The following is a 13,346-nucleotide window of genomic DNA, read 5'->3' on the forward strand; positions in this document are numbered from 1 at the left end:
GTGAAAATAATTTTTTGTTCCTTTATAAAAATCTAGAAAGATATTTATGTTGCTATGTTCTGTATTATCTGGACATTCAACTTACTCTTTAAAAAAGTTTCAGGCTTTTAAAAGTTACCCAGAAACTGACCTATAAATTACAAAATGTGTTAATGCCACATCTGTACTTCCTAAAATCATTTTAGCTTTATACATTGTTTGAGATCTGTATTAATAAATACATTCTACAACAGTTGTGACCCTTTGTGAAGGGGTAAACTGGGCACTGACCCCAGGCCCTTTCCAGTGAGCTAGATCTTTAGCCTTTTTCTTTAATGAAAAGAGGTCTCATTAAATCATTACATTGCCCAGACTGGGCTCAAACTTTTAATTCTCCTGTTTAAAACTCCAAGAATGCTGGGATTACAAACATGTGCCACCACTCCTGGCAAAACCTGTGACACTGAAATTTTAAATAGTCATGAACACTTGAAGGATAGGTTATCCAGTAAAAATTTGTTCTTAAAAATTGTGACAGGCAAAAATCTTTTAAATATACACCTATAACTGCTTATGAAAATAAATATCTTTTGTTTTGAACATTCTAAATATGAAACCTCAATCTTAAAGTAAATACAACGTAGGCATCAGAGTTTTGCCTGAAAGAGTAGCTCAGACTCTAAAAAGTTAACTCAAAGTATGCAATGAAAGAAGCTCTGAGGACCCATTCATGATAAAAACCCTGCAGAAAATTGGAAGAGTGTGGGGGGCCTTGACCCCCGCTAGAACTCTTGAGTGCCTTTTACGGACATATCCGGGCCTGCTGCAAATCTACCCGGCAACAAGGAAGTAGCCCCAGTACCCTCCTCTCGCTCCTCCCCTCTAGCCCTACGGTATATATGTTGTAGCAGCTTCCGCAATAAACGAGACTTGATCAGAAACCTGTCTTGTCTCCATCTCTCGTGTCCCCTGTCCCTTCTCATCCTCGCTCCCCCTCTAGGGTCTTCGTTGACTTACCCGCGGGCCGGGACAAGTGGCGCCCAACGTGCGGCCAGAGAACGGGGGATCCAGTGAAGGACGCTGCTCAGGGGCCCTAAGATTAAGATTGAGGAACAAAGAGCACACTCGACACAGGAGAGGCTTGCAATTGACGTAAACCTGCCGTCTTTTTCGCACCTCGGTAAGTTGAGCAGCGATTATGGGACAGGGCATTAGTCAGCACGAATTGTTCGTGCAAGGTCTCAAGGAGACATTACAGGCACGAGGGGTAAAGGTTACAGTCAAACAATTGCTGAAATTTTTTGATTATATTAGAGATCTCTGCCCTTGATTTCCCGCCGAGGGTACCATTGACGAGAGGTGATGGAAAAGAGTAGGGGAGGCCCTTAAAGATTATTATGCTACTTGCGGACCAGGAAAGGTCCCGATCACTGCATTTTCTTATTGGAATCTTATTAATGACATTATCTCTCAGAAAACCAAAGATCCGGTGGTGGCTCAAGCCATCCAGGTCGGGGAGATAGCTCTCCGATCGGAGGAAGGGTTGATCACTCTCCCTCGGAGTGAGGAGTTTGTAAATACCCTGCGGGACGCCAAGATGGCGCCGAGGCCCTAGCCCCTGCGGGACGCCAAGATGGCGCCGAGGCCCGAGCCCCTGCGGGACGGGACTCCTTCAAAGGATGAAGGAGAAGACTTGATGTCTTTTGATAGCGACGATGACTTAGACAAGGAAAAACAAAATGTTATTGATGAGGGCTTACAGGCGGGCTCTGCCTCTTCCAAGCCTTTTAAAAAAAAAGCTTCGGCGCTCCTCAGCTTCCGCCCCCGCTCTTTCAGCCCCTGCCTCTAACCCCGCCCCGCCTGTTAAGGAGGAACCAGCCTTGTAGCCTTCCCTCCGACACTTCAGAAACCCCCCCTTCCCACAGAACGGTCCGGGGGAGGCTGACTGGACCAATCTTGAGGAGGAGGCAACCAGATATCGCAATCCTGATTGGCCACCCGTAGTTCAATGTCCGCCTCCTTATCTTCCAGAACCCAACACTCCCATTGCGCCCGCTTTGACATGCCCTGTTGTTGATCCCCAAAAGGAACTCTGGGACAAAATAGAATTTCTAAAAAAACAGATAAGGTTAGAAAAGGAACATCAAGACCTTATTACCCAGCTTGAAGGCTTAAGAACAGGCAAAGCCCATAAAAATGTCCGTAGAAAAGACACCCTTAAGCCACGACCCCCCATTAGAGGGGCGACCCCCAGGGTGCCATCTGGATCAAGGGTACCCCTAAAACTTGAAACTGTGGAAGTCTTTCCTGTAACTGAGACTGCTGACGCACAGGGACAGGCGTGGAGACACCATAGTGGTTTTGATTTCAAGGTTATTAAAGAACTTAAAACGGCCGCAGCTCAATACGGGGCCACTGCACCTTACACCATGGCTATTCTAGAATCGGTGGCAGAAAATTGGCTCACCCCAATTGATTGGCAGACTCTGGCCCGCGCCACCCTTACAGGAGGTGATTATTTATTATGGAAATCTGAATATATTGAAAATTGCCGAGATACTGCTAGACACAATGCTCAGGCGGGTAATGGTTGGATACTTGATATGCTTCTAGGGGATGGGGCCTATGCTACCAACGATCAACAGATGCAATTTGATGCGGGGTTATATGCCCAGATTCAGACCGCAGCCACTAGAGCCTAGAGAAAGCTCCCTTCTAAAGGGGATGTGAGTACTTCTCTCACCAATATCCGACAGGGGCCTGATGAGCCCTTCGCGGATTTTGTTCACCGCCTGCTCACAACAGCGGGTCAGATTTTTGGGAACACAAAAACCGGGACAGATTTTGTTAAACAGCTTGCTTTTAAAAATGCTAATGCTGCTTGCCAGGCCGCCATCCGCCCTTATAAAAAGAAAACTGATCTCTCAGGTTACATTCGCCTTTGCTCAGAAATTGGGACTGCCTACCAACAGGGACTTGCCAGGGCTGCCGCCATGCAGGGTTACACGGTCAAACAGTTTTTGTCGCTTTGTCACACCGCCCGGGTAACAAATGTTTCCGGTGCGAGACAACGGGTCATTTTGCCAAAGAATGTCAGGCCCCTAGGACGTCGGCCCCTAGGGCCACACCTCCGGGGCCTTGCCCTCGATGCAATAAAGGGAGACATTGGACAAATAAATACAAGTCCATGACTGACGCTCAAGGCTGGCCCCTCCCACTTGTCCATAACCCGGACCAGGGAAACGGGAAAGGGGGCCAGCCCCGGGCCCCCAGACCCAAACAAATTTACGGGGCACTCAATTTTGCTCCAGCAAACAACAATCCATTCCAGACCTCTTCAGAGCAACAACGAGAAGTGCCGGACTGGACCTCAGTTCCACTGCCCACACAGTATTGACTCCAGAAATGGGGATACAGGCCCTTCCGACAGGGGTCTTTGGGCCCCTGCCTAAGGAAACCTTTGGGCTTGTAATAGACAAAAACAACAGCACTATAGATGGGCTGCTGATCTACCCGGGGGTGATTGATAGTGATTATTCCGGAGAGATTAGAGTTATGGTTTCTTCCCCCAAAGTCATTAACACCATTCAATCAGGCCGAAGATTTGCTCAATTGTTACTCCTTCCCCTTCTCTCTACCTCTAATAAGGCTCTTAACAACGCCCGAGGAAGCCAGGGATTCGGCTCATCCGATGTCTACTGGTCGGAGATGCTTTCAGCCCAGAAGCCTCTCATGACCTTGTGGTTGGATGGGAGACAATTTTCTGGATTGGTAGACACTGGTGCTGATGTAACTCTCATCAAGGGAAAAAATTGGCCTCAGGCATGGCCATTAAAAGACACCCTCACCCATCTCAGGGGTATAGGTCAGAGTCAAAATCCTAAACAAAGTGCCAAAGATCTGACCTGGAGAGACCAAGATGGTAATCAGGACACCATTCAACCTTATATCATCTCAGGGTTACCCATTAATCTATGGGGGAGAGACCTATTATCACAAATGGAGATGATTATTTCTAGCCCTAATAAAATTGTCACTACACAGATGTTTAAAAATGGGTACATTCCAGGCAAAGGGCTAGGTAAACACTCTACAGGTATTGTACAGCCCATTGAGCCAGTCCTTTGTAGCTTCAGCTATTCAGGCCGTACGTAAATCTTGGGCCCAAATGTATGTTATACACTATATGGATGTCACACATTACCCTAAATTTGGAAATTTTAAATATATACATGTCAACATTAATACATATAGTGGATTTGTATTTGCCACCCTACAATCCGGGGAGGCTACTAAACATGTAATTGCCCACCTTCTAGTTGCCTTCTCAGTACTTAGATGTCCACAACAAATTAAGACAGACAATGGTCCAGGCTATGCCAGTTCTGGCTTCTCAAAGTTTTGCAAACAATTAGACATAACACACATAACGGGAATCCCATATAATCCACAGGGACAAGGCATTATAAAAAGAGCCAACCTCACACTCAAACTTACATTAGATAAAATAAAAAGAGGGGAATGGTACCCTATCAAGGGGTCACCTAGAAACCTGATATCACATGCACTATTTATTCTTAACTTCTTAAATTTGGATGCCAAAGGTTTATCTGCAGCCAATCGTTTCTGGCAACCAGAGACGCAACGACAATTTGCCTCGGTGATGTGGAAAGACCCCCTGGACCACTCATGGCACGGGCCCGATCCTGTACTTATCTGGGGCCGAGGATCAGTGTGTATTTACTCCAAGGAAATGAAGTCAGCCAGGTGGCTCCCAGAATGCCTAGTAAAACAAGTCGATAGGCGTGCTGATGATGCCGATGACCTGACATTGTCCAATCTTAACCAGTTAACAACGGCACCTACAATTACAATCTAATAATCATCAAGAGTATAGTATAATTCAATTTGGTTAGTTATATTTGGGTGCACCCTAATTTTATACACTGTCTTATATGTTTGTCTATTGTCTGTTGTTTGTGTTCGTACAGTTGAGCTCAATATGTTCCTTCCCTTTCATAGGATATTCGCCTATTGTTAAATTGATTTACAGATAAATATGACTGAATTAAAGACATGCCTTCCTTTCCAGGTTGTTAATGGATCAAAGTACCATTGGAATTTATGTTGTGAAAGTAATGTGCATTACAAGCAATAATCAATTTGCAATTGACAGTTACAAAATAGGAAGATATAGACTCTTGTTTGTCAAAATGACTTAAGATGGGGACTCCCTTTGATGAATATAGAAGTGGCCACCCAGAAAATGATTATTCTGGTCTTAATTCATTAAAGGGACCCCCTAGTAAATTTTATATTATATAATCTTATGGGAGACATATCACAATGAATATTATCTAAATATGTTATAAATTGATTGTATTGGTTGTCCTTGATATTTAAGCACTGAATATGTTGTTACAAAATGTTTATATTGGTTAAGTTCTGAATATGTTATTGTAGTATGTCCACATTGGTTATCTTCAAAAGCTTAATCAGGTTAGCCTAACTCTCTTATCTACAGCCCAGCCTTGTTTACATCGCAGGACGAAATTTTGCTTACAGGTTAAAGAGATGACATCCCTGAATCTGTTGCATGGTCTGTTGCTGTTCCTGGCCACCACAGGCCCCAATCCATATATCTGATGGTGGTGGGCCTTCAGATCAGCTCAGGGAAGAGCGAGTACAAAAACAACTTGAGACTATCATCCAAGAGATGTATCCCTCCCTAAATTATCATCCACTGGTCCTTCCCAAACCTCGAGGCCCAGACCCTGACGCCCAAACCCTGAGTGTCCTAGAGGCCACTTATCATTTGATCAATACATCCAACCCCGCCTTTGCTGCGGATTGTTGGCTATGCTTGACTCTTGACACACCCCTGCCCCTCGCCTTGCCAGTTGTCGACCAAACTGACTATGCCAACAGTTCTAGTTACAATTGCAGTTTTTCTCTGCCCTTCAGGGTCCAGCCAGTACAGTTCAATGCCTCAGTTTGTTATCTAAATTCGGGCCACAACAATAGCTTCGATATATGTGTTGGAGTCCAAAATTTCTCTCTCTGCTCGGTAGTGCTTAATGGCCCTGCCGCCATTTGCCCTGCCCCGGGTCACGTGCTCGTCTGTGGAGGGAGCTTGGCATTCATCTCCCTCCCCACTAATTGGACTGGGCTGTGCGTGGTGACGACTGTCCTCCCGGGCATCTCCCTTATTCCTGGAGATGAGCCAGTGCCCTTGCCCAGCTTTGACTATATCGCTGGGCGACATAAAAGGGCCGTCTCACTGGTCCCCTTGCTCGTGGGGCTAGGGGTGTCCGGCGCCCTTGCCACTGGCTCTGCTGGCGTCGGGGTGGCATTACACTCCTATGCCAAATTATCCAACCAATTGATTAATGATGTTCAAGCTCTCTCCAACACTCTTACAGATATACAAGATCAGATCGATTCCCTGGCTGAGGTGGTCCTTCAAAATAGAAGGGGTCTGGACCTCCTCACAACGGAACAAGGAGGGATTTGCATAGCCTTAAATAAACATTGCTGTTTCTATGCCAACAAATCTGGGATCGTCAGGGAAAAATTCGCGAACTTCAAGAAGATTTAAACAGAAGACGACAAGAACTCATTCAAAATCCCCTTTGGACTGGCCTCAATGGTTTTCTCCCCTATCTCCTCCCTTTGTTGGGGCCTCTATTGGGTCTACTCTTGCTCATTTCTTTAGGGCCCATACTTTATAACAAAATCGTGGCCTTCCTAAAAGCCCAAATCAAGGCAATAAAAACAGCGCCCATACAGGTCCATTATAATTGGTTAGCCATGGCTGATCAGGATGAGTACCTGGTGAGAGGGCTGGCAAGCCAATGACGGGCAACTGAGCAAGCATGCCATGCTGTAAAAAGGCCCTCGTGTGCCGCCTAAGACAGGTGCCAGAGCATTGATTCTCTGGTTAACCGATGACGGGTAAGGTGCACGGTGCAGACACGTATGTTGCTCTGACCCAAGACAGGCTCAGCCCCCGCAGGCTTGGCTCTCCTGACGCCTTTCTTGTAATTATAATTTTAAAGGGAGGACCTGTGGGGGGCCTTGACCCCCGCTAGAACTCTTGAGTGCCTTTTACGGACATATCCGGGCCTGCTGCAAATCTACCCGGCAACAAGGAAGTAGCCCCAGTACCCTCCTCTCGCTCCTCCCCTCTAGCCCTACGGTATATATGTTGTAGCAGCTTCCGCAATAAACGAGACTTGATCAGAAACCTGTCTTGTCTCCATCTCTCGTGTCCCCTGTCCCTTCTCATCCTCGCTCCCCCTCTAGGGTCTTCGTTGACTTACCCGCGGGCCGGGACAGAAGAGATGGTCTTTAACTTGATAAAGGCTATGAAAAACCAGCAGCCAACATCATACTAAATGATCAAATACTGAAAACCTTCATGCTAAAATCAGGAACAAGACAAGAATGCCCATTATCACCACTCCTGTTCAATACAGTTCTAGAAACATTAGCCACAGCAATTAGAAAAGAGAAAGAAATAAAAGGAATAAAGACAGGAAAAGAAGACGTTAAACTGTCATTATTTGCTGACTATATGATAGTCTACATAGAAGACCAAAAAAAACTCCACCAAAAGACTTCTAGACCTAATTGACAGATTCAGTAGAGTAGTTGGATACAAGGTAAACACTCAAAAATCAATAGCCTTCTTATACACAAATAACAGACTCAATGAGAGAGAAATTAGGGAAACAATCCCTTTCACAGTAGCATTCAAAAAAATGAAGTATCAGGCCAGGAATTTAGCTCAGTGGTTCTGCTGCCTGCTTCACAAGCACAAGGACCTGAGTTTGATCCCCAGTACCAAAAAAAAAAGAAATATCTAGGAATCAATCTAATGAAGGAAGCAAAAGACCTCTACATTGAGAACTACAACACTCTGAAAAAAGATCGAAGAGGATATAAGAAAATGGAAAGACATCCCTTGTTCCTGGGTAGGAAGAACCAACATAGTGAAAATGGCCATACTTCCAAAACTACTATATAGATTCAATGCAATCCCAATTAAGATCCCAACAGTATATTTCACAGAACTAGAAAAAACAATCCAAAAATTCATCTGGAACCAGAATAGCAAAAGCAATTCTAAGCAACAGAGACATGGCAGGGAGTATCACAATCCCCAACTTGAAACTATACTAAATAGCCACTGTGATAAAAACAGCATGGTACTGGCAAAGAAACAGACCCGAGGATCAGTGCAATAGATTAGAAGATTCAGAAACAACTCCAGACATACTCAGCCACCTCATCTTTGACAAAGGAGCCAACCATCCTCACTGGAGGAAAGATAGCCTCTTTAATAAATAGTATTAGAAAAATTGGATTTCAACTTGCCAAAGATTAAAACTAGACCCATACCTATCACCATCCACTAAACTAAAATCCAAGTGGATTAAAGATCTAAATATTAAAACAGAAACACTAAACTTGCTGGAAGATAAGTTAGGTAGAACTCTTGAAGACATTGGCATAGGAAAAGACTTTATGAACAAATCCTCAGTAGCACAGGAACTAGCAGAAAGAATCAACAATTCAGATCTCATCTTATTAAAAAGCTTCTGCACTGCAAGAGAAACCACCAACAGAGCTAAAAGACAACCCACAATGTGGGAAAAAATTTTTCCAAGCTGTTCCTAGACAAAGATCTACTATCTAGAATAAAGAACTCAAAAAAATCAGACCCCCCCAAATATAAAGACCCAATTCAAAAATGAGCATCTGAAATGAACAAACATTTCTCCAACAAAGAAGTAAAAGTAGCAAATAAGCATATGAAAAAATGTTCAACATCACTGGTCATTCAAGAGATCCAGATGAAAATAACACTGAGATTCCACCTCATCCCAGAAAGAATGGGTGCTATTAAGAAATCAACCAATAACAAATGCTGGCGGGGTTGTGAGGAGAAAGGAACCCTTCTCCATTGTTGGTGGGAGTGCAGACCGGTTCAACCACTGTGGAAATTAATATGAAGATACCTCAAACAACTAGGATTGGAAGTCCCATTTGACCCAGCAATTCCTCTTCTGGGTACCTTCCCAAAAGAATTAAATCATACCACAGTAATATATGCTCACCCATGCTTATGTGACCCAGTTTGTAATAGCTAAAACTTGGAAACACCCCAATTGCCCATCAACTGGAGACTGGATAAAGATGTGGTTTTTTTATAAAATGGAGTACTACTCAGCCATAAAGAATAAGAAACTAGAGACATTTATAGCTAAGTGGGTGCACATTGAGGCCATAGTCTTAAGTGAAATAAAGAGGACACACATGTGTAAATACCGAATAGTTTCTCTGGTGTGAAAAACTAAAGTATAAATAAGGATCAAAATGTATAATTGATATTGTGAAATAGGAAGAAAAGGTCTAAAGGAGTAGGGGAAATTGGGGAGGTAGGGGAAAGGAAAGAAGAGAAAAGAAAAAATATGAGAAAAGGAAAAAAACAAATAATTTATTTGTAAATAGGGAAGGGTGGAGGGGGTGAAGGGAGGGCCGGGAAATGGGGAAAAAATAAGAACCAAGATACATCATGTAAAGGTACAAGATCCCAATGATGAATGTAACTACATTGTATACCTAAAATACACCAATAAATAAACTTTTTAGAAAAAGAAGCTCTGAGGAGTACTAACAAGGGTATATTTGGATATTCTATTTTTTAGATAATTAGGATTCAACTATAGATTAAATGTATAACAAAATATATTAACATTCTACTTAAATCACTTATGTTTGTTCAGAGGTATTTCAAAGCAAATAAGCATATTTACTTCTATCTTTAAAATTTTAGTTTGGGCCAGTCATATCAAAAAGTTCAGCTAAATGAGGGCTCTTTATTTCCACAGTGATTGATATCTCAGCCCTTCAGTGGAAGTAACATTCTCCCCTGTTTGAGGTAAATGATCTCATGCAGGCACACCATTTGGATACCTAGAAAAGGCAATTTATCTCAAGTGGGCAAACACTATAATGAAAGCAAGGAGGTTGCCACCTGTCCAGTGTTTACAAAAGCAACATGGAAACTAGGGTCTCTGCCCACCACCTACAAATGCATCACCAAAGTTTAAGGACGTAACAGGGGAACTTTTAGCACCTTCTATATATTCTTACACTATTTAAAGTCTGCACCTCCACATCCCAGCCGTGACTGCATCCTGCCTGAAGTTGTGCATCAGATGTCATTCTTGCTCTAAAATCACTGTGTAATTTATTTTCTGGGAGACCAAGTGAATTCATACATTTTTCTTTTATCTCCTAATGTAGAGGGGTAAATATATTTTTCACAATGACAAAGAATTACATTAAATAAATTAATATGAATAAGATTATAGCTTAGCAATCTATTTTTAAGTCTCCAAATGTATAAAAATATGGATAACACAAATTATCAGCTTATTAAACTAAATTCAAAAACAATTACGTTCTTTCAAAAGTGCTAGAATTTTGCTGTTAACCTGTAATATCAAAATTCTTACAATAATTGAGATTTTCATTTTAGACGTCAAATCCAGTATGTTAAGGTCATGCCAATACATTAAAAACATACATGACTCACCAACATCAATGGCCACATCTAAAAATAATCTTTTGAGTAAAAGTTTCCTACTAGAAAAGCCTTGGCCTAGATACTTGAAATCACAATGAATGATTCAGAATTACACAGAATTGTGTAAAAAATTAAATTACATCTGACATTATCATTTCATTCATGGTTACATTTCATTGAACAGGCAAGTCTTAACAAGAACATTGTATTATTTTTACTATTAATGTATCTGAAATGACTATAATTAGTCCAATGACACAGTTTAATCAGAATTACACAGAATTAATTGTATATCAACATTTCTCCCAGTGCCAAGCAAACTAGTTTTCAATGAAACTTTTACACAAATACATCATACAATCTGAATCACAAAGAAATAAACTTGTATTTTAGACCTTTGGAAATTGCTGATTATAGGTGATTCCCCACCTGGTAGAAAGAAGACTATTCAAATTAACTCTATCTAAAATAATCTAGAAAAAATAAAAGCATAATGCCAAATGAGACAGAGAAAGTTTCTACTGGCTCATTTATTACTTTAGTTTCTGAAATTTGCAACCAGAAGTATAAATGAAGGAAGACAAAAACAAGTGAGAGAACACTGCCTATAGTATTTAATAAAAAAAAATTAATGGTAAGCTTTCCATAGGAAAATAGATCACAGATAAAAGGTTCATACATTTGTCAAAAAGCTCACTTAATTCCCACCATTATTAAAGACCAAATTAGCCATCAAAATTGAAATTAATTTACATTATTAAATATAGGTTGAATAAGCTGTCTGTGACTGAATAAAAAAAGAAAAGAACAAATACATTTTCTTCCTAGATGGTTTATTAGCCATAAAGAATTTCTGGACATTTGCTTTTAAGTATATTTTGCAATGACATAAAAGGGGAGATCATACCTGTTTTACTAATGACTTCTTGTAACTCAGCCATAGAACTGATTATTGCAGCAAGAAGATCAGAACTGGTGAGCCAACTGAGTGCTTGCAAACAACATAACTGCTCCTTTTGATGTTCTGTAAAAATAGAAAATATCCATTATGAAATGCTATAAAAAGTTATTAAAATCCATATATAAAATTCATTACAGTATTCAGTTATTTAACTAACAAATCAAACTTTCTGCATAGAACATTGACTGGCACAGAAAAAAAATCTATAAGAAATGTTAGATTTGATTGATCCAGTTTATAAGTAACTATTAAGGGTGGTCAAAAAAGACAGAAATTTTCCTTAGTTTTATTCTTATTACTTAACAGTCTGCTTTTTAAAAAGTTAACAATTGAATCTATTGTTTCTTCAGAATACTCAAAAATGTTAGCTGGAAAATTTACATTTGTGATATTTTTATACAAGTCTTCAATAGTTTTTTTTTAACTTGCTCTTTTATACTATTTATAAAAAGTTAAATTATACTGATACTTTTAAGTAGGGCTATTTTGGATTATCTTAATTTAAAAATTGCTGTATAAGCTCTTCACTTTATTACAAAAAAGATTCAAATATAATAAAGCTAAACAATGGCAAAATTATACATATTTGCTCTATATATTAATCAATTGACAATAAATTATCAAGAGCCTGATTTGTCTAAAAATATACATTTATTTATACAAACACTATGTGTCTACATAGATACAGAACTAAGTTATAGGATTTGATGTGACATGATCTTTTAAAGGTTTCATATGTGCTAATTATATTTTTAAAAGCTCAGATATCTTACTTGGAAATTTAAGCTTGTCTTTGGGCTCTCCTGTACACACTAACATGCCTATGCCTTCTTTGAAACTTTCCATCCAAGTAAAAAGAGAGCCACATGATTGGCCCAAAATCTTGAGTCTGTTTGCTGCCAAAATTGCAATAACACCTTTCCGGAATACACGTATCAATCCTTTGAATGGTTTTTTCTTCATCTTGGCTTCCTCTTGCTTCTTTTCCTCTACTGCTGACAATGCTTCAACTAAAGTTCTAATTTCCAATTTGAACAATTCAAAAGTGTTGACCTGCTCCTGGAGAAAATCTCTCTGTGTAGACAAGGCACATGATCTGCTATAGAGGGGATACAATGCACCAGCCATCAATGCACAGGCTGCCAGCAAGGATGTCTGCTCCCTTTGAGTCTTTGACAACACATTTTTGAACTGTGAATTTTCAAGAATTAACTGTGCATGTGACTTCTCAATATAGTTCAATTTGTCCATATTTTTTTCTGCAATTTCTTGAAATTTCTAAAAAAGATGTCAGATAATATATTTGATTATAAAACAAGCATTTATTAATTTATCTTTAGACCAAAAAAACTTTTGCTGACACTACTTCTTCCCCTTTCAAAAGATCCATTTCTAAAATATCCAAAAACTATATAAGATACAGCAACAGTAAGCCAAACATCTTAGGTCTGAATGTTCACACTGATTTTTAAATCCACTTACACAGAAGCTTTATATAAACTACACCCATAAATTTAAGGGCACTTTGTGGACTTCATGTAAACTTGCACATAAATACGTATTTTTTAAAAAGAAAATGTTTTCTCTACATAATTTCTCCTTTTGCAATTCCTCAGTAACTTTTAAACAGAAATTATACTGCTAGTAGAGGCTTTTCTATTCACAAAAAGGCATTACCTTTTACCAAAATTAACAAAGGTCTAAATCTATGATAAAAGAAAAAGCATCTGACTGTCTCCTATTTACTGATGAGAAGGCACTGGCTAATTCGAAGCATGCCCTCTTACTTCAGTTTCTTCTTAAACCCCC

The 13,346-nt window shown here is 40.3% G+C and overlaps 1 protein-coding gene and 1 long non-coding RNA gene across 20 annotated transcripts in view; one reads left to right on the plus strand and one right to left on the minus strand.

The window, feature by feature from the left end:
* Ccdc171 (coiled-coil domain containing 171) overlaps positions 1 to 13,346 on the minus strand; it is a 361,174-nt gene that overhangs the window by 204,245 nt on the left and 143,583 nt on the right. For all 19 annotated transcript variants that reach the window (XR_015440062.1, XM_087183886.1, XM_087183887.1 and 16 more), the window contains 2 exons: positions 12,311 to 12,815; positions 11,484 to 11,600 (listed from right to left, as the gene is read on the minus strand). Coding sequence is in view for 18 of the 19 variants with exons in the window: in XM_087183886.1 (XP_087040012.1) it covers positions 11,484 to 11,600; positions 12,311 to 12,815 (622 nt within the window). In the remaining variant the exon portion in view is untranslated. The remainder of the gene's footprint in view (positions 1 to 11,483; positions 11,601 to 12,310; positions 12,816 to 13,346) is intronic.
* LOC147825904 (uncharacterized) lies at positions 746 to 7,225 on the plus strand. Its single transcript, XR_015440063.1, has 2 exons — positions 746 to 1,159; positions 6,402 to 7,225. It is a non-coding gene; the product is annotated as an uncharacterized LOC147825904 (long non-coding RNA).

This window comes from Heterocephalus glaber, unplaced genomic scaffold, assembly GCF_053883595.1.
Source record: "Heterocephalus glaber isolate CG9 unplaced genomic scaffold, H.glaber_assembly_v1.0 deba00001481, whole genome shotgun sequence".
Taxonomy (NCBI): Eukaryota; Metazoa; Chordata; class Mammalia; order Rodentia; family Bathyergidae; genus Heterocephalus; species Heterocephalus glaber.